Here is a 22,256-nt window from a genome sequence, read left to right as displayed (position 1 = left end):
CCTTCTGCAACAACAGGTACCAGAAATGATCATTACAGTTGTGTTTGTGATCACACTGAGATTTAGGAACTTTTCTGCTCTTCAGTCCGCTCAATTTTGTTTTGTAATACTTTCACTGTAAATGACCATTACTGTGTAAATCAAGGCAAAGCCAAACTGTCACCTCAATAAAATAAGCTTGAAGGAAATTGTCAGTGTATTATTTTGGGTGAGATGCTATTTGCACACAGACAGTTGAAGGTGTACTATGCAGGATTGTCAGTTACTGTTTGGAAACATGCTTGCCAGTGAAAGTAAAGTAAAAGCCAACCCCAGATTCACTCATGTTTTGCATTTTGCCTCACTGTATTTGCATTTTTTTGGCCTTGTGTCCCTTGGATGCATGCTGCCTGTGGTCTGGCACCTGGCCACCCATAAATGTCCTGAACATATAAAATAATAAGAAAAATAAATATATATATAAACTGAAAAAGAGAATTAAATGAGAAAATACAAGCAGAGAGCAGAGTCTCCGCAGAAAAATACACTGCCACACAGTTATAGTGGGTCATAAATGAGGACAGAGAGGGATCACTTCTGTATAGTTTTTAAGAAAATCCTGCAAAGTTCACTTTTAACACTCAAGGACAACAACAGCACATTTTAATGTATAAAGTTAAACTTTAATTTTTTATAGGCATACACTGTACATAGCAGTAAACTCCATTTTGTTCATCCCTATTGAGAAAGATCTCATTTAAAGGTGGCCTTTAATGTTTTATAAATGAAAAACAGGGTGAGTAACAAATCTGGACATATAAAAAAGAATAAAGAAAAGATGAGAAAGTATATTTTACATTCACATGTGGGGGACTTTAATATTTGGTCAAACACTGATAATTTTGCTTTTCCCATGGTCATTACCTTGCAAAGGTTACCTTTAAAATGCACTGCTGTTAATTATGCAACACATCCACACTGTTTCAGCCTTTTCCTGTGTGGAATCATTTGGCACTTGAAAGATTTTTAAAGGAAGACATTTACTGTGTGACTTTATTAATCGTTTCCCTCACAAAGTGTGAAGGCCTCAAGGTCATGTAAACATGATGATAACTGTTTGATGTGCATGCACGTTGCTCAGAGTACCAACAGAATGGGTTAATGTGTAAAATGAAAAGAGGGATGAGATCTCTTCACCATCATCGACAGGTTACATTCAGTCAGTCGGTTTCTTGTCTGGTTGCCTATTTTTGCAGAACAATGATATAAATGCACAATAACTTATTTCACCATAAAGATGTTGTAGTGATGCTAGCCGCTGAACGGGTTCACAGAAGGACAAACAAAGCTGTCAAACTGGGTCTTCTGAAAAACAGGCAGTGGGTAACATCAAACTACGACACTGAGAGACTGCACAGTGCAGCATCTGACTGAAGCTAATGCCGTGGCTAACATGTTTTAATGGTTTGTTTATCCAAGAGACAGCACATGCATTTCACTGATCATCATTAGGTACGATGTAAAAGCTTGCATTACGTATTGAGAGGTCAAAAGAAAGCCGGTCTATAAGTACAGTAAAACAATAACTGCTGAGAGAGTAAAACACTGTATGATGGGTAACCATGACCTCTTTGCTCTGACAGGATGGAACAAAGAAAAAACCCCAAAATAACCACGTGATCCTCTTGGTGCAGTAAGCGATACGGATTAATAGTATTTCCACTTTAAATAGTTTAGTTTCATAAGCTTGGCGATACAGTCTTGCAGGTAGGTGGGTGGGTTTGGGCAGATGAGAGGGAGAGCTGACTGCTGTCACTGAAGGAGGTGGTGTGGAGCCTGCAGGGCAGGAGGAGCACCTGCAAACAGCAGGGAGGGACTCTCTATTTTTAGAAGTGCAGCAGAGAGGGCAGAGACAGCGAATGTTCATAGAGACTCGTCAGCTAGATGTGACGCTACAGAGAGGGACAGAAGCATTAGTGGGTGGCTGAGGAGCTAGGAGCAGGTTATGGAGGTAGGCAGCAGGTGTAGCTAAGACATGTCTGCCTCCCTCTCTATGCCTACGTATTTGAGGGCATCCGCTTGGCTGTATCTGTGGAGAGAAGATAAAGGGAAGAGTCTAGTTAGTTAGTTAGTGTACAGGAGCTGCAGAATCTTGCAGTTCAGTCACAATGTACAGCAGCCTTGTTTTTTTTCATTTTACTTTGAAGCTGATGGAGAGTCACTAAAAGGCCCGTGACTCTACCTGTAGTCAAAGAAGAGCTCCTCTCCTTGCAGGATAGCCCGTTTGGCAAAGATTCCAATGCGGTGGTCACCATTCACCATCACCACTGCAACAACAGCAAACAGAACATCAGACAACCAAAGACTGCTTTGATCCAACAAATTGCTTTCATCCTCGTATTTGACGCCATGGCAAAAACAAACAGACTCAGTCGTACCTTTTGCGTAGCAGTTGGGATTAACTGAATGATTTGCAAAGCGGATTTTGTTCCCCTTTCGCGTGGCATCCACAACAAAGTCTACTGGGAGACATAGAATGTGTTAAGGATTACTTAATATACTATAACAGTGGTATGCCTATGATCAGAGGAGAAATAGGGAACACTTGCCATTGTTCAAGTTGAAAAGGAAGCTAGACATGTATTTGTCATAGATCCTTCCACGGCGGTCTGCCTCATCCTGGGAGATCAGCTGCTCATGCACACACACAGGAATAATAAACACGTTACGTACAAAACTTCACTAAGCTTATGAATATTTTTAAAAAAAATATGACAAAACTGCATGGACATGCCTCCCCGCAGTATTCAGAGATGAACTCATTCTTCTGAACTGACTCTTTAATGAAGGTGCCCCACCCGGCGACATCTGATGGAGCCAAAAGTAGGTGCTGAGAGAAGTCAGATGTAGGTTAGAACACCATGACAGTAACAGAATATCAGGTTTGAAATATTTAAAGGGATAGGTAACCCCAAAATCAACAGTAGGTATTTTCACCCTTACCTGTAGTGCTATTTATCAATCAAAATTGTTTTGGTATGAGTTGATTGTTGGAGATATTGGCCGTTGAGATGTCTGCCTTCTCTCCAATGAAATGGAACTAGATGGTGATCAAAACACCAAAAAAAAAAAAAAAAATACATTTCAAAAACTCAACAGCAATGTCTCTTTCCTGAAGTCATGACCCAGTTAGTCAACATAATCCACAGACCTTGTGAGCAATTTTATGTTGCAACTTTTTTTTTTTTTTCAATTGGATTACACGTGCCAACTGTATCATCATGCTAAAGTAACTGTTCATCTGCTCATGGACGAGAGGCTTGCGTTTGTGACAGTGTGAGATGTGAATATAAATGGCGTCCTGCTTGGCTGAGGTGTAAAATTAGCTAGTTCAGTGGAACTACATTAGCTCGCAGTAGATGCATGCTTCCTTCTGTGCAATTTCATGGTTGGTGGGTGTAGTTTGGTAGAAAGAAAATAGTTCCTACATGAAACTGCCCACAACAAGGTCTGTGGATTATCTTGAGTAACCGCATCACCTCTGGAAAGAGACATTGCTGTTGAGTTCAAATGTTTTTTTGTTTTTTTTTAGTGCTTTGATCACCACAAGCTGAGGGCCATCTAGTTCCATAATATTTGAAAGAAGGCAGACATCTCTACAACCGATATCTCCAACACTCTGCAACTCACACCAAAACAACACAGATTGATAAACAGCAGGACAGGTTGGAGGAAAAATATGTTTTTTGGTTTTGGGGTGAACTGTCCCTGTAACCATTTAGATCACCAAGTGTCTCTGTGTACCTTTTTTAGGCCTCTCTGGATGCTGCAGTTCTTGCAGGAGATTGCTTTGCTGTCCCAGTGGTCTGCAGCACCACAGGTCATGCACAGATCTGGGTCACATTCCCTCACGGCCAGGTAGCAGGGACACTGTTTGGTGTTGCACTGTGTCTTACACCTGCAACCTGGGAAGCGGTTCTGGCCTGGAAAACATTTAGACACGCAGCTGCTCTAAAAGGGGACATGCTGAGAGGGTTTATGTGCAAACTGCATGCAACACAGAAAGATAATACATTATATGACTTGGCAGAACATAATATGATTATGATAAAAATTCCATCTGAAAATGCAGTTGCAGCACAGAAGCTCAATGGCTGAGTAATGCTGAGAAACCCATCACTCAAGAGACCTCTGCTGGCAGATATGCTGAAATACAATTTTGCAGAGTGAAACACAACACCCTCCGGGCAGATGAACGGAAGGATCAGGCAAGAATAACCGAAATGTCTTTCCAGCAGCCTCTGCTTGGGGAAACTGTCCATAGCAAGAGCTCCAAGCAGCATTTGTCTTCTCTGTCATGCCGTTTTAACCTCCCATTCCCAGCCTGTGTGGGTTTTATGTGTCTGTATCATCAAGCATTGTTTAGCTGGAGCTGTCTGACTCATACTGATGTTGGAGATGATGTTGAATATCAGGAACAGAGCCTGTCACATCCCTTTGATTTCACTCCAAGTCTTTTGAGCACACACATGTGCAACTGGGGGCTGCTTCCTGTTTGGCCCCAGCTCTCCACTGCTACGGGAAAGGGCGAGGTAACAGTCTGGTTAGGGAGGGAGGGAGGAGGGGGGAGAGAAGGTGACTGAACCACAACAGATGAAGAAATGAGGCAAAACCATCTTTTCTAAACCATAGCAAAACATTTACTTCGTCTTATCCTCTTTGCCTGTTGTAACTCTCCAGAGGGCAAAATACAAAATGCATTCCTCCACCATGTGGCCATTTTGGAAAACACAGTTCTGGGTCATTGCTGCTGCAGCAAATGCCTCATTGTGAACACAGCTCTGTATTAAACAGACACCCACCTATCCCCGCCAGAGGACAGTTTCTCCTCTGACCGCTGCCAGAATGCTGCAGAATCGTTTTACATTCTGCTGCCCTGCTCTATTGTGGTCTGGAAAAAGGGCTTTAAAGCTACACAGAGCTTTCAGAGGAAAATGTGGTTATGACAAACAATTTCCTTTTAGCATTACAAGGCAGAGCAAAGCTGCTTATTTCTTTTTCTTTGTGAAATAAAGAATAAACACAATACATTGTCACGCATGTGCATTACGTAGAAAGGTGACACTCACACTCGTGCTCGCACTGGCAGAACTTCTCACAGAAATTCTGGGTCATCACACATGGGCAGGAGCTGTCGCATGGATGGTCGGGGTGATCACATGGCTGGTAGTTGTACACCTGATTGGATGAGTTATCTGGAGCAACAGAGGACAAAGCCCTCAGACTGGCACATAGGCTGCATTGTATTTCAGAGGGCATAGTGTAATAATAGTCAAGTTGTGACGTTTTACTTTTACGTACCTTTCTTTAGCTGAATCTTTGCCCATAACCTACCACATTAAACAAACACAATGACAGGGTTACAGAAAACTCCTCTAGCTTGTTCCACACCTACTCAATTAGTTATCCTTTTCTGGCTTATTAAAGGAACACTTCTCCTCCCGCATGACCATTTATCACTCACCCTGTATAATGTTGATCTCGCTAAGAAACTTTGTTTTTCTCGCATGCCTTCAGTAAACAAAGAATACAAATTCTTGATGAATCTGAGTGAAAGGGAAAGACAGCCCTTACAACCATGAACTGAACGGAAAGTAAAACTTATCTATGCTCTCTTTCCAAAAAAGACTCCACTGACAAAAACAATAATTTCAATTCTACTACTGTCTTGATCTGCAGTATTTCTGTGTTATTATGACTTTGCTGAAGCCGAACTAACCCCTTAAATGATCTAAGTCGCATAATAACACAAACAAACTAACTGATCGAGCCCAGCAGCACCTGTTTTCAGCTAGGTAAAATTATTGTTTAGTTCATGGAGTCTAGCCCTGAAGAGAGCATATCAGTTTCACTTTTAGTTCAGTCTTAAACAGCTGTCTGTTTGGGAAGTACTAAGCATATGACTGGATAAACGAGACTTGGATTGTACTGCACAAGTTGTGTGAAAGTTTGTAAACAGATGTTCTGATATAGTTTTGCTGTTTTTAAATGCAGCCCCCTTTTTACTGCAATTTATCAATGATTTTCTTCTTCTTCTTCTTTTTTGGATTCTTCGTTCACTAGAGGCATGCCAGAAAAACAAAGTTTTCCTCCTGAATTCAACATACCATGGGGCGAGTCACTGATATACAATGGTCATTTGCTTTAAGTCACAAAATTGAAATGAGACAGGAAGATCAAATGCAGTTTTAACACTAATACAACAGTGCAGGATACATTTATATCTGCATGCCTTGATAATTATTTACTTTAACGTTTATCTATTCAGATCAGTTTCACCGAGGGTCAAACTCCCTTTTCCAAGAGATCATGTTACAATCATGTTTTCATCATTTAGCTAAGGGCGAGCAAGAGAGAGAGAACAACTGGTGATACCTGTGTTTCCGTTTCTTCTTTTGGGGTGCAATGCCTCCATCACCCAAAGGAACACGATGGATCAGGACCTCCCTCACTGCAAACTCGTACACCTGTGAGAAACCAAAATTACATGAACAACAACACATCCTGCTAATTTACCACAATATACACTATTTTGAAGAAATTCTGTTGTCTTCATCGTAATTATTATGTTGCGTAACGTTATGCCCGCTCAGACTGAAAAGCACATCGCCGTGATTACGCCACAGAACATCCTGCCCTCTCCATCCTCTGTTATCAAAACTCCACTGCAGAGGCCAAACATACAAATGCATCTGTTCGCACACACAGACTCAACCACTTCTGGCTGCCAAAACCCAGATTTGGCTTCTTCCCCAGGACACAGACATACATAATGATGCAGCTGGTTTCAGCATTTCCACTTGGTTAAGCAGTGGGCGGGGCCCTCTGGATAGCAGCAAGGCCGTGACAGACAGTCCAGTACAGACTCTGGACTGTGACAAGAGGCGCTACAAGGGTAGGATGTAATCGACAAATCTGCTTCTTCTTAAATATGTCAGCATTTGTTTTAACCGGTCTTTATTTTGTGTATTGTGCTCAAAAGTAAAAAGTTTTAAAATCTAAATTAGAAGTTGTGATATTTTCTCTCCAAGGCTTGCAGCCCACATGAGACTCCATTAACATATGTCTGGGAGTGTCTAAGGCTGAACGACTGCATCACGAGAAAATGTGAGAGACGTCACATCTGGTAAGCATCCGTGTTTATGGTGCCACATGCCATTCTCTCCGTAGTCAGCCCAATTATCCACGCCATAAAACCACAGGAACAGGATGCATGTGTTATTGAACTCGCGTTGACGCAAACGCAACAGAAATCAGCTAAATTAACCATGTTGTCTGCTTCATTTCAGAACAACTACACATCACTTACAGAAACTCTTGGTCAAAGTTAATCTATTAACATCACAAAGTAAATTTAACAGCTACTACAGCTAGTAAACAACAGATGAGACAGCTGATCACTCATAATTCCTGTACTTAACTGTTGTCTCTAAAATTAAGACCTAATTTCTAATAAATCCTCCTGCTTTGTCAACATCCCCTTTCCATGGACTTGTTTTATGTGTTCATTTTCTGCTCTACTGAAGACTGTTACATCTACTTCCAGCCTTTATCTCACTTTGGCATCTGGCATTTCAAAAGGGACCTCAACTGATTTTGTACATCAAAATCTGTTTACAGGTCTTGGGTAGTATTTCGGCACATGTGAAAGAAGCAGGCTGCTCTTATGCACTGTTCGTGCGGACACCCATGGAAAATAATGCAGCATAATTAGTATATAACCCACGTATTCATGGGCCAGTAATTTGTGTATAACCCATGTAATCAGGAAGGCTGTAATCACATGATCGATGTGCTGACGGAAATAAAGAGGAAAGTAGTATAAAGAGTGAAAGTCTGCATATGCAGGTAGGTTGGGGTGGTGGATGGGTCACACAAACACAGGACTTTCCCGCCAGGAGACCATGTGAAGCCAAGAACACTTAGTTATTGTAAGGTTGAGTCATCATGTTTCTTTTCCTAAACTACACCTATGTAACATTATGCTGAGTACATAACATGATGACACCATTCATGGGGTGCTTATTTTTTTTAGATATCATATGAACCGTTGTCTGTGCATTTTCGTAAGATATCATACGAACTGTTGTTTGCAAATATTTTGGAAAGAGGTTGTATGAAACCCTCTAAAGCTCCAGAGGCAACATTCTTTGTCTGAAGCCTACAAGGTTGATGATAAAAAATATCTGGGTGTGTGGAGTTAGAAAGAACTGAGCTTCCTACACCTCTGTAGCCCCCTCCTCATCTCAGTTTAGGACTAACGGCTCATAGCTACATTAGCCAGTACTTGCATAACATACTCAGACTGAAGTGTGAGCACCTCAGTTGCATTGTGGGTAATGACAAGAAAGAAGAATGTGTGGAATAAAAAAGCCATCTCCCAGGAAAGATGCTCAGTGTTGCAGCCAATTTTCCCAGTGGCCACTCGTGGTATTGCAGTGAAAAGAATCTCCTGTGGCCCAAAAAGCATTTTCTCCATTGACCACCACAATAAAAGAGACGTCTGTAAAACTGTTGACAGGACACCTCAAACTACAAACAAGATAAAGGACGACTTTCTATTGATAATTTTTGAACCATGGATGTATATATTTGTGAAACTTTCCTCAAGCTGAGAAAAATGATTTAGAAACACTATTGCGTATATTCAGTGGGTCGCAGAACCTGTAATTAAACTCAGAGGCTGGAGACTTTTTTTGGCGTATGGGCCAGGTGAACAACTCCAGCGGAATGAATAGCCGCCATCTTGAAATCTGGTATCTTATTATTATAAATCTTCACATAAAAAAGACAATGTCTCTGGTTCTGTCTTGAAACTGTCCATCGTGAGTCTGACAATGTTGTAGGAGTGCAGTTCGAAATCAGTTTTCTCTTTAAAAAAATGTATTTTGATCGTATTTGTAACAAAATTTGTTTCGATCGAAGCCATTATTTGTTATGTGATATTATTAGCTAGAAAGAACACATTACAATTTTAAATTGTAAATGAATACAGCAAAGTTTGCACAGTATCATCTGCGTACAGTGCCAGAGGAAACATGCTAAGATGGTAAAACCGTTAAGTGTGCGGACATTTTTACCTCCTTGCAGTTCTTTGTGCCAATGAGGCGGGCGATGGCGCAGAAGTTGTTAAAGTATGTGCCGTGTAGCACCCTGAACAGTGACTCCTCCGCCCCGCTCCACTGGACCACACAGCACGCCTGCTGCTCCCCGTCATCATCCCCTGGACGCAGCTTGGTGGGAGTCTGGCATCGTGAATTCCCCTCTGTTACACACACATAGACACACACACACACACACACACACACACATACATGCACACACACACACACACACACACAAATCACTGACCAACTACTCTTGGCAGGAAGTTTGTTTCATATTTTTTGAATACACACATGTATGCACATGCACACGCACACTTTTCTATTACTTTGTCTTGGCAAAAGCTTTGTGTCAGCTTTTTTTTGATGTCTGCCCACACACACATCAGTCGTGCTAATTTAACCCTAGACTTACACACTTACAGCTATTTCTGGGTGCCATTTTTGTGTATCTGCATGTGTGCACTGCACACACACACAAAGACACCCCCATACACACACACACACACACACACACACACACACACACACTGGGGACCACAGCTTTGATTTAGCTTTTCGGATATTCAAGACTGATGCTCGCACACCCACAGCTCAAGGCAGGGAGCCGAATGTTGCTTGGCAACAGGCTGAATGCAGCATTGCTGTGGCCACATGCTCCAGCACTGAGTATCTTTATTAATCTGCTCAACAATCTGTTTTTTCCACATTATCTCAACACGTGTGAGAGAGTCTGCTGAGTCACTGGCTGAGCACGAGCGGTTTCCAAAACTAACAGAGACTTCCAGTGAGGCACTGATGGCGATGAACAACAACCTGAGAGCTCCAGGGGAGGAGAGGACGATAAAGAGCCAGAGGAGATTGCTCTTATTTCCCTCCCGCTGCTCTCAACATGAAGATGTCAACAGAAACGAAAGAACAAAACTAAAAAAACCACAGTAGGAGGAGGGAGAGAGGGAACAAAGTGTTTATGTTGGGGCTGAAGCATGCAAAACTAATGGCTGGTTTATTTTGCTTGGCAAGAGAGAGTTGATTTTGAGAGGAGAGGGAAGGAGGGAGACAGAGGAGAGAGCAGGGTCTGACTTGTAAGCTATCATCTTGGGCCAGATTTCACTTTTCTGAAGGGCTGTAGTCACTCGAGGCAGATAGCTTTCCAGAAAGGGAGAGAATTGGGGGGAGGTTATGGTAAATGATGCATCCACTCAGTCATACAGTGACTCAGAGACACATTCAAATAACTGTGTCTGTACTGTATGAGGCCTCAAGAGTAACTGAGAAAATGGAAATCTCAAAACAAAAGGCAATAAGTCAGAGCAAAAATAAAAACTACGAAACACGAAACTTAAACTGAACCTTTTCTGTAACTCCCTGAGTCATCGTGCCTTGAATAGACATAGCATCTGGTGGTTTCAAAAGCAGCTCCAAACCCAGTTCCTGTGAGATCATGGTCCTACCTGAGGAGGAGGTGGTTTCATGGTCACTGTAGCCCTCTTTTCCTTCCTCAGCGGACACAGACGGTCCAGGACAGCTGGAACTGGTGGGACGCTGCTGCCTTCGGTGCCTCCGAGACCTCTGTGACCGTAACATATTCTGATCCACAAACTCTTTTGCCCCTTTCTGGGGACAAGGGATGGGAAAAACAACACAGTGTAAACTAACATAAACACTGAAACAGAATGCATGAATAGGTTAAATAATTGTGAGCTTGCATACCTGTAACAGGAAGCAGTCGACGCCACATGGTTCAGTCTCTATACGGATCTCCTTACTCTTCCTCTTGTAAACATTGGGTGTAGCATGGAAAGCTTTATGAACAGAGAGACATGTTGAATCTCTATTGTAATATCAGGTAATTGGTAGTTAGCAACTGTACACAATTAGGTAAATAAAATACCCAAGGTACACAGAAAGAGAGGTCGAAAGTCATATTATAATCACAGTTATCACAATCTCAATGAATCAACAAACTGAAGGAGAAATAATAATAATGAACATGAATAAAGTCTTACGGTGGAGGAAACAGTCATATTTGAAGCATCGTCTGCAGAAGAGTGTGTGGAAGGAGTGTAACGACTGCTCCCGCTGTACAGACTTAGCAAAGGGTCCGTCCAGGTTGGGGGTGCAGAGAGGGGGCAGCTTCACCGGGCTGGGGGGCTCCAGGAGGTCCTTGTACCTGTAGAGGTGACAGGGAAGAGTTTTATTTGTGACATATCACCTGTGTACGGTTCTTTTACCACAGTATTAGTATGCTCATTTGGTACTGTAGGTGTTTCTTTCTAAGTAAAGCTCTTTCAGATGCTGATGCAACCGCTCCTTTGAGTCAGAGAGCCTGAGAGGGAGCCACCATTATTACTTTCCTCCCTGACAGCTTGCGTCTCCATGGTGAACACTAAGCAACGGCCTGTTCAGCATTGTGCACATAGATCCCCAGTTTCACTGCACTTTTCTTACTTTTCCTTCAGCTCCTCCGTGGTGCCCTTGTAAGGAAACATTGAGGCGATGGCTGTAAATATGTTATCGTTGGGGACTTTCTTGCTGCTCGACATGTCCCTCACTTTGGGAGACAGAAAGAAAGTTGGTTACACACACAGTTTTTTCCACACATCAGGTTTTGATACAGATTCACAAATAAACCTTATGCAATATGTTCTTTTAAACATTTTGTAATGGAACAGCAGTTTTCCTAACGCTCAGGGCCAGTTAGCAATAACATGTTCTTAAAACAGTGAAATTCATGATGTAATACAAACAGAGTAGTTTTCTTTTTTCAGTATCTTCCATTCAAGGATGTGTTTGTGTACCAGTGCCTGAATGACTGTGTAGCCAGGTGTGCTTCCATTTCACTATCACTAAGTGTATACAGCCTAGTTTCCCATAAAGCTTGGTACAAGAGGTCATTAAGTTCTGTAATTAGAGCTGGGCCATATCAGTGTCATGGACAAACAGGTTCCCTCACACACAGTACCCATGCAGGGACACAGGGGCAGCTTTAAAGTAAACAATGCCCATGCAAGGGCTGCTGTGGCAGGGCGACCTTGTGGCAGCTGTACAGTGTAATGAGAGGAACAGTACCAGCCTTGTTTGTGCTGCAGCCCGCTTGTTCTCTCACTGGGCAAAGTCTGAACGCACAAATGCACAGCTGAAGACTCGCTCACCCTCAGTAGTGCTCCTCCTCTTCCTCCTGATGAATGCCGCAGTACCAGGTTTGGTCTCTTCTGAACCCTCCACTGAGCTCCTCCTCATCACCCTCTCTTCCTCTTTCTTTCCCGTCACCTCTGCTGCTGCCGCCGCTGTTACTGTCACCGCTGCTGCTTCCTCCTCGTCCTCTTCCTCGTGGTCAGAGTACTGGCTCAAGGCCTCCACCAGCTCTTTAAAGACTTCGTCACTGATAAACCCACCCTCTGGGACACAATTAACATGTCAGAATCTAACAAGTGCAAATCCCTTACATAATTGTTTTCCACACATTTTAAGAAAAGATGACATCAGCTGCATCATCAGCATATAATAAGCCGAAGTCCCAAGTGAATGCTGCAGTGATACACAGTGTGAAAGGTGTTAGAATATGGGATCTGTGCAGACAACTTAAAGGAATACTTCATCTCCCCAAACGACGATCTGTATACTAATTAATAAAAAAATCAATGTCAGGTACATTGTTTACAATGCATGTGTTTGGGAAGTTCTGAGCATACGATTGGATAAACAAGACTTTTTTATTATTATTATACTGCATGGATTGTGTGAGTAAATAGATGTTTTGATACAGTCTTGCTATTGTTAAATGCAGTCCCCTTTAACTCCAATTCTCAGTCTTTGGATTCTTCATTCATCATGGAGGCTTGTAAGAAAAATGTTTTCTTCACTGAGTGAGTAACTGATATACAAATGATCATTTAGGGGGTGACGTATTCCTTTAATGGAACAGAGCATTCAACACACACACCTCTGTCACCGTGGACACCATCGTAGTTGTCGATGAGTTCCTCCAGGAAGGCCTCGTCCTGTTCCAGTACCTCATCACCCATGTATGGGATGTTGTGAAGGAATGTCTCATCCTCCACCTGAGAAAAATATACCTCTTGTCAAGACAGGCATGTGACCAGCTAATGCAGCATGTCATACAACCATCATCTGTTGTGTACACATGACTTCTAATGCATATCTGTCTGTCCTGGAAGAGGGATCCCTCCTCAGTTACTCTTCCCAGGGTTTCTACCATTTTTTCCGCATTAAAAAGTTTAATTTGGGGAGTTTTTCCTTATCCACAGTGAGGGTCCAGGGACAGAGGGATGTTGTATGCTGTAAAGCCCTCTGAGGCAAATTATGATTTGTGATATTGGGCTTTATAAATAAAACTGAATGGAATGGAACTGAATCACCACCTGTGATGCGTTTGGGAAGGTACGGCTGAAAATATCAACAAACAAGTAACAGTTCACAGAATGTTCACATGGTTCTGCCTCTGGACATTTCAGTCCAACAAAGGTACACACATGGACTGCAAATAGAAGAAATGCAAACCAAGTTGTGTTGCAAGAACAGTGTGTGTTTATGTTCTGTGAGCATGTCACTCTTTGCCAGTAAAAACTATGTATTTTCAAAATAGAAATGTTAGGGAACAAAGCGTGCTTTTAACTTGATGACATGTGTTCTTGAGTTTCTCCGACTGGTTTAGATGTTCCATCTATTTAATCAGCTCGCAAAGGATCATGTCCATTTTTGTTGAACGCATGAAAATCAGTGATTACAATCAGGTGAATCAGTAAAATAATATGTTCTGTGCTCTGCACCTGTAATAACACTGTAAATGCATTACAACTCAATGTGATATATGTCATACCATGAAGTTGTGCTGCAGAGGCGACCAAGAGTACATAAAGGGGATCCCTGCCACTGTTGACAGTGGTCTCATGGCAATAGCTTGAGCTTTGAATCCTGGAAAGCCAAACTCCACTGTGCACATCTGTAAGAGAACCAGAGGTAGGTTGGAGTTGACCAGACAATAGAACAGTCCTCAGCACAACTGGACAATTTCATCCCTATAATTGAATACACATGCTGCTCGACCCCCAACAAGGAAAATAAACCCAGTAAATACAGTAAAGCGGACCCTGCCAGCACGTGGGAAGAGAAAGATGCTGTTATGCCCTCAGGCTGTGTGTATCATGAGCTCCCACAGGGCCAGAGACCACTTTTAGGCTGCCATATGATCCATTTCTGTACACAGCTTGAGATATTTTTGTAACACCTGACAGCCAGGTGAGAATCAGAGCAGAACACTGGTGCTGGTGAAGAGGACGCTACATGATGGAGGTGAGGAGTTTTCTCTCAAAACATTCACACAGTAATAATAAATTGGATTACTAGTTAAGCCAGAGCAGCCTGGGCAGGAATACAAACAGAGAGCTGGACAGTGCCGGGAGGATGGTATGTGAATTTATGTGTTGCAATGGATATTATTGTGCTCTCTTTAGCATACACACACACACACGCACGCACGCACGCACGCACGCACGCACGCGCACACACACACACACACACACAAATCATGGATGAATTACTTACTGGGCACTGGCCCGGTGACAGGTGAAGGCCAAAAGGGCCCAAAGTGTCAGAGGGACCCTTTGGCTTTCACATGCCAAATTAACATATACTGACCAGGAAGTGACTTAAAATGACCACAAGGAGTCACAAGAAGACCACACAGAGATGCAAAGGAACTGCAAAGAGTCACAAAATAACTTCAAAAGAGGGAAAAACAACCACAGATACAAAATGTAGGAAAGGTGGCGGGGCCTTTTGCACATGTATGTCCAGGAGTCCATTGTCTCATAATCCGCCTATGACACACACACACACACACACCTTTTTGTTGGCCAGAGCTCCACCAGACGTTGACAGAGGGATGGACTGAATCCTGAGCCTGGACCACTCTGCATTCAGGAGATTTGTCTGCTGCTCAATCTTTTGCCTGTTGGACATGAACAGGGTCTGGAATCAAACAAAACAGAGAGCATGTCACACATACATGTAAAAAATTATAAAAATACACAGTGAGTGCTACAAAAAACACACACTGCAAGTCCCCCACGCCATGCATACAGTACACGAGTATGAATTGAACATCTTTTTGCAAGAAGAACTGCTAATATTTGAGTTGACCCACCTTTACCTCCTCTACTTTTTTAAGGCGTTTTAATTGGCGAAGGCGCATATACTCAGACTTGACCCTCCGTCTCCACTCTAGCAGGCTGCGGGTGGGCACAAAGGAGGAAGGCTGAGGTCTTGGGGTTGGTGGGGCAGCACCGGTGCCAGGGGCTGGAGCTGCAGCAGCTGTTTCCTCCATGACTCTTTAAAAAGACAGAGATACTATGTGGCAAACAAGTCCAATACTAGGGTACACAATGCATCAAGACCACTAAAAGATTCTGTTGTCAATTTAAGCCTTTAGATCCAAAAAATGTGCAAGAAACACACTCAGAAGAATAGTTACAATTTTCAATAATATTCCTACAAGTGTGTATGGGACTCAATATTAAGTGTATGATGAATTTATCAGCTTTCACCAGCTATTCTATCACAATAATCCTCAAAAATACAACCACCAGTTTTTGGGAGTAACAAGTTACATGTAACTAGTTGCATGAAATTAAATTACAAAGTAAATGTAACCGTAAAAAATGTAATTAAATTACAGTTGCTAGTCAAATGTTCATCTGCATGTAGAATATAGCATTCACTCTGTTGCTTTGCATCTTTTCACTGTGCAGAAATGCCTTTCTGTTTTTCAGTTTTATTGCCCAGTTATAAACATTTAATTAAACAGTAATCATATGTAATAAGTTGAATTTCTTTGATTAAGTAATTTAAGTAGTTGCATTAATAATTACTTTTTCGACAGGGTAACTATCTGTAACCCATTACATTTCAAAAGTAACCTTCCCAACACTGACAACTAATAGGTACCTGCTCATAATTTATAATTTTAGTGTAGAAAGCCATCATTTCCTTTCTGCAATTTATGCTAAATTACTAATTATGTCTTTATTACTATATGGCCTGCAGCAAGAACGACACACTCTCTTGGTCTGCCTCTCAGACCTAAAACTTCCCCATTCAGCCTCACTGAAGTCTATCTGAAAGAGTGCCCCCCTCTGTTGGCAAAACAAAACTGTCATTTCATGTAAAAAATGTCTTCCACACTGGTGCTTTAAACTGCCCAGGGCAAGACTGCCGTTGCTTCTTTTTAAATCATGGATGGCAACTGACCAAGTAGTGAACAAACAGAGTCATCGCGTGCACTCAAATAAGTAAAGTCTCCATTAATTTAGCAGCACGGGGCATCCACATTGCTCGGGAGTGGGCGTGCCTCTTCAGAAAAGCAATATGAAGCGGAGTAGAAAAGTGCGTAGTACAGTTTTCCTGTGTTTCATAATCACCTTAGTGAACATTAAGTTCCACGACTGAGCCAAAACATAATCACAAATAGGTACAAAGACAAAACTGAGCTTGGGAAACTGCTACAGTGCATTTTTTTCGGGGCTATGAGTCGTGCACACGTTTCAGCCACAGCTATGAAGTGCGCTACGTCCTGTAGCTGCAGCCCCGTTGAGACACAGACACACAGTATCCATTTAAACGTGTAACACTTTAAAGACGTGCGCACACAGCACCACAATGACAGCACGTTATTTCCAGCGGACGCGTGTGCACGTCTACCTCTATCTACATCCAGTGTCGCAGTTATTAAATACCTTCAAATCCACGGCTTGCGTCCTATTTGTTGCGAAGAGACCGCAACGCGATCAAGTCCCTGTCTGTGTTTTTTAGCTACAGCAGAGAGATCCGGAGTAATTAAAGGCTGTCTTTGCTATGGATCTGACGCAGATATCGTCTCCGCACGGCGAGGGGATCTCAGAGAAATCCCTACGTTATCCATGGGCATGGTGCTGGAGGTTGTTGTTGTTGTAGCTTACAAATAGCTGCGCACTTGGTTTGGTCGAGCCAACCCGAGCAGGAGGGTGACGTCTTTATTATGATCACAGCCTTTCCAAGCAGAGGAGGATTTATTACTATTCTGCGTCCTGGGAATAAAAAGTAGCGTGGAGCAGCAGCCACAGCACAGCCATTTACACGCACACACAGGAACTGATGCAACTGTCCAGAGTGCTAGATCGCCATCTAAATGCGTGAGGGCATGACGCTCTGTGGGTCTCGATCGGCATATTAATGCAATGTTTAAAATAAATAAATGAATCAAACTGGAATATTTTTGAAATAGCAAAAATAGCAAATATACTGCTCACATGAACGGAAAATATATTCATATAATAAGACTAATTACCCCAACTGTGCAGATTGTGTAGATAAAATAAACTGTCCGAAAATATTAAGAATTTAAAAAAATGACCATTAGTTGAAAACTCCTGCAGTGGAGTTGTATCGGATGGAAAACAGTTCAGTTGTTTTTCTGCACTCCTCCTCCAGGGAGAGCCCGACGCATTTATTCTCCGTTTTTAAAGAGAGGAGTCACTGATGCCTTCAAGTACTCCACGTAAAATCTTAATTTACACAACTTGTGTTGAAAACATGACAGAAGCACGTTTTTTCTTGCTGAGGTTACGGAAATAACAAACATGATGAGTAAATAATTTGCATGTTTTAAAGCGACAGTGTAAACAGTAAATACATATATTTTCTTAAGTCCAGGAGGCAACATACACTCCACAAAAAGCTATTTCCGTATCACCAAAATGATGCATGTGAGAATGCATAAAAATGGCCATGAACACTTGAAAGAGGTTAACTCAGGATATTAGGAAAAACATCTCATATTTATTTATTATTCATATGATTTTTTTAACCCAAGGAGAAAAACAGTCTATTTAAAGGGTGTCTGAAATATGACTTGACAATATTTTGGGGGTCATTGCCTGTATCTACTCAAAAGGGTATACCCCAAACACCTTATATTGAACTGATCTCTGCTGAGGTAGATAGACCTAGTAAGGGGAACCTTCTTTTTTAATACATATTGAAACCTTTTTTTCAGTCTTCTATGTTGATGGCTCCTGCTCTTCTCCACGTACATGTGACAGACCAAGAGCTGTCCATCTCCCGCAAGGAGAAACCATTGAGCAGGTTAAAGAGGCCAAATTGTTGGGTGTGGCACTAGAGGGAACACTCTCCTGGTCAACTCACATTAATAATATAGTTGCCAAAATGAGTAGAAGTATATCAATAATCAGAAGAAACGTTTTTTTTTTTTTAACAGAAATAACAATTAAACAAGTAATTCAATCTTTAGTTTTATCCCAAATTGATTACTGTCCAGCAATCTGGTCCAGTGCCTCAAAACAAGAGCTTAATAAGATCCAGCTTGTCCAAAACAGAGCTGCCCGCCTTGCTCTTCACTGCTCAATGAGAGACAGCATGGAAGGGATGCATGCCAGACTGTCATGGATGCAGGTGGAAGAGAGACTGGCATACAGCCTGATCCAGTATGTGAGAAATATTTGTGCCTTAAAAAAACCTAGCTACTTATACTCACAGCTAACACACACCACTGACATACATGATTATGACACCAGACATACCCTCATGGGACGCTTTACATTAACTCTACCTTAAAGCAATGCTTTAAAGAAAACTGTAGTATACAGGGCTATGTCAAACTGGAACAAACTACCAATACATTTAACCCAGATTAGCAGTAGAATCTGTTTTATAAAGAAATTAAGAACAGCAATTATTCAGAAAGAAGTCAACTTAGGTAACGTGATGATTTGTATGTGAAGGTTGATTATATTGGTATTTTATTATTATTGAAATGTCTGTACCTGTATTTGTATTGTATTGTATTACAGTGAAGTATACTGAAGTTCACTGTGCATTGTACTTTTGGGCAGTTATACTGTACACACCAGCCTACTAATTATGATCTGTTTTTACAATGTATTGTTTCGTTGACATGAATGGGAGAGGACTACTTATTCCATCTTCTTTAATTCATTTGTTTTTGATATTGTGAATTGTTTGTAATGTGATGTTGAATGTTTGTCTTTTGTGTGGACCCCAGGAAGAATAGCTGTTGCTGTGGTAACAACTAATGGGGATCCTAAATAAACAATAAACAAACAATGTGACCACTTAGTATTAAGGATAAACTGTTACTGGTATGTGATAAACATGAAGTTAACATAAGAATGACACTGCTATAAAAACACAACCAAAAAATAAGAACTGAAATGTGAAGACACAATTTTATTTTCAGAACTGTTAAATTATTGAATTCACTACAATAGTTCACCCTAGAATATCTCAGCAGCTAGAGTGTTGATTGCAAGATTCTTTGATTTAAGTGTGGTTAATGCACAATTGTAATACACCGTCAGTAAGGTTTGTATAGTATTGATGTTGTAGTGAGCACATGTAGATGGATATGTGAACAAATCTAGTATATGTGCTAATGTTTGTAGGTTGTATGTGTGTATGCAATCATGTACATGATGTGTTTGTGTGTAAACGGTTACGTGTCGAGTTGTTCATGAGTTATTATATGATTAATTGTTTTTAATGTGGACTCTGGAAGATTAGCTAATGACCTAAAAGAGATGCAAATAAAAATCAAATCAAATCAAATCTCAGTTAAATTTTCTGATTCTAAAATTCTGATTCTGATATCTATCTATCTATCTATCTATCTATCTATCTATCTATCTATCTATCTATCTATCTATCTATCTATCTATCCATCTATCTATCTATCTATATCTATATATATATATATATATATATATGTGTGTGTGTGTGTGTGTGTGTGTGTGTGTGTGTGTGTGTGTGTGTGTGTATAGTTGGCCTATATCTCAGCCTTTCAAAGTTAAGATTATTATTCAAGATATAAACTTCTCACAGAATCTCACAGGATAAGGGCACGGTGAAGACCTGAACAGGAGCTGTATTTACAAAACTTTCACTCTCTGCTCGCCTCACCCTACGTTTAAAAAATACTCAGTTGACAAGAAACTGAAGAGCTAAAAGAACAACAGCCAAGCAACAGGGAGAACATTGAATCTATCCATTACGTATGATTGTTAAAAATAGCAAATTATAAACAAACAAACAAACAAACAAACAAAAAAACCCTCAAAATTCATCAATATCACTTGTTTCACACAAACTTCCTGCAGTTATTCTGTGCACTAATTGGGTTAATTGTACAGTTTATCAGTTGTTCTGCACTGTTATGTTAACATTAAACATAATATGAAATATCCATGCATTGTGTCACTTAGTCAGGAGTTTTCATTTGACTCAATGATAGAAAAGGGGCCCCTTGAGGAAAAGGGTTTGGAACCACTTTATTAAAAAAATATACCCTTAATGGAAAAGTAAACCACAGAAATGCTTCTCCTCAGGCACACAAGATGGCACTGTTCAGCTACTTTTCTTCCCATGACACATCATATGCTCACATATACAGTATATACTTCTATGTAATTGGGATAAAGAAACCTATCTTGACATGGTTTGGTCTTATATCATGCTAACACACCAGCATGACTGCCCCCGTGTGTTTCTCTCTGATCAGCATGCTGCTGTGGATCCTTTCTGCTCTCTGGTTCTGCAGTTTATGTCGTGCATTCCTTGTCACTAATTATGCATTCAGTGAGCAAAAGTATCTCAGATGATACAGCATGTGTGCTGTGTCTAGAGTGGTATTTGAAGTAGCCCGTGCTGTGTTGATACCATCCTGTCAAACAAAAGCAAACACACACAGGAAGATAATCTTGGGGAGCAGCATGGCCGTTATCAGCAGGAAGTTTTTAATTCTGTATAATGTAAACAGTGCATGTTGGTCTTGGCACCTGTCATTGTGGGAGTCATGCCTTCAGATATAGTGCAGCTTTTATCTTCTGTGACAAAGGCTTGAAGATAAAGAGATTCACAAAGTAGCTGATGAAATACCTACCTCTAGTCATTGAAAATATTAGACTTTTACTATATGTAAGAAACATTTATTAATCAAAGAGATGTAAACTCCGCTTATTCTTTCTTCCCTCAGAACATTTGAAACATGTTAAGCTCCTCCTTGTAGTCAAATCCATTCAGCTATTAAACTTCACTCACAGTGAAAGTTTGATGCAGATGTATGTGTTTTTTTTTTTTTAAATTCACTCTGTTACATAAAAAAAGAGTGGCCTCCTTTTTCTGAAATGAAATGTGGAAGCAATTTTGGCCCCGAGCTTGCTGGCTCCCTTCCAAGTCCAGCAGCTGAGAAAGAGTACTCATCCTTCAGTGACGTGGATGAGTGCATCAGTTTCATACTGGAGATCCCTGCCGCCTCTCTTCACCACAGAGGAACAGTGTGACGTCAGATCCAGAGGTGGTGGGAGGGGGTGCTTCTCGTCAGCACTGATGGTGTAACACACAGCACAGATACAAAAAACAAATTTCTCAGTCAACAGCAGTATAGTAAATCTTGTACTGCTGGCCTACAACAACAAAACAGAAACCCATAAAAGTCTGTTTACAGCTCTTGGGTAATCCTGCTGCATATGTGATTAAAGCTGTAAAGCTTTTGCGGCTCCACAGGGAACCCCGCAAAATCTGATAAGGTGCCTCCAGTGATGTCACTTGAGTCAGCAACCATTGGGGCAGAAGACCACAAGTTTAAAAATCTCTGGACTTAAAAAGAAATTAGCTTACCAGATATGTAGTCTAGAGCTATGATCGGGCCCAAAAAATTAGGCCCAACCCTACTTTCACCCGCAAACTTTCTGACCAAGCCCAATTAAAAACCCAATTTCCAATGTTAAAAAATGTCAATATTCAAATATTGACAACTAGCTAACATCTGTAAAATCTTTTCAGTACGATATCAGACATTTGCGACATGATCTCTGACATATGGCTTCTCCTATGTAATGTTCAGCCTATAAGCTGTTATGTGTCATTCCCAGCTCTTCAAATACTGCAGCTTTGTCAATTATCTTGGCGTGAGATACTGACGCACAGATGCACCTTCTGCGGTAATACGATACGCAGTGGGCGGCGGCAGGCAATGACCTAAATTGTTAAATGCCACCGCTGCGAAAGTGGACATCTGCG

At 41.2% G+C, this 22,256-nt stretch overlaps 1 protein-coding gene across 4 annotated transcripts; it reads right to left on the bottom strand.

Moving 5' to 3' along the window:
* Positions 1-646: 646 nt before the first annotated feature.
* ezh1 (enhancer of zeste 1 polycomb repressive complex 2 subunit) lies at positions 647-17,645 on the bottom strand. 4 transcript variants are annotated; one of them, XM_050069309.1, is made up of 20 exons: positions 17,491-17,645; positions 15,313-15,496; positions 15,012-15,137; positions 13,987-14,109; positions 13,090-13,207; positions 12,299-12,544; positions 11,595-11,697; positions 11,153-11,316; positions 10,857-10,948; positions 10,598-10,760; positions 9,120-9,304; positions 6,415-6,506; positions 5,341-5,369; positions 5,109-5,234; positions 3,784-3,962; positions 2,774-2,869; positions 2,589-2,670; positions 2,418-2,501; positions 2,222-2,306; positions 647-2,068 (listed from the first exon to the last, which is right to left on the bottom strand). In XM_050069309.1, exons 2-20 carry the CDS (start codon positions 15,490-15,492, stop codon positions 2,008-2,010), a joined length of 2,334 nt encoding a protein of 777 aa, XP_049925266.1. In that variant the 5' UTR covers positions 15,493-15,496; positions 17,491-17,645; the 3' UTR covers positions 647-2,007. The 4 variants fall into 4 exon arrangements, with proteins under 4 accessions (XP_049925266.1, XP_049925265.1, XP_049925268.1 ...); XM_050069308.1 differs by lacking the exon at positions 17,491-17,645 and adding an exon at positions 16,901-17,393; XM_050069311.1 differs by lacking the exon at positions 17,491-17,645 and adding an exon at positions 16,901-17,392 and having other exon boundaries at positions 2,180-2,306.
* Between the last annotated feature and the right edge of the window lie 4,611 nt (positions 17,646-22,256).

The sequence above is a fragment of the Epinephelus moara genome, chromosome 18 (assembly GCF_006386435.1).
Source record: "Epinephelus moara isolate mb chromosome 18, YSFRI_EMoa_1.0, whole genome shotgun sequence".
Lineage (NCBI taxonomy): Eukaryota > Metazoa > Chordata > Actinopteri > Perciformes > Serranidae > Epinephelus > Epinephelus moara.
Note: the sequence above shows the minus strand (reverse complement) of the source record. Positions and strands in the feature narration are given on the sequence as shown.

Coding starts and splice junctions, on each gene's coding strand:
- ezh1 (XM_050069309.1), bottom strand. CDS start 15,492: ATGGAGGAAACAGCTGCTGCAGCTCCAGCCCCTGGCACCGGTGCTGCC. Junction 12,545..13,089: donor TGGTGTCCACGGTGACAGAG/GTGTGTGTGTTG, acceptor ATTGTGTCCCAG/AGGGTGGGTTTATCAGTGAC. Junction 2,307..2,417: donor TCCCAACTGCTACGCAAAAG/GTACGACTGAGT, acceptor CTGTTGTTGCAG/TGGTGATGGTGAATGGTGAC.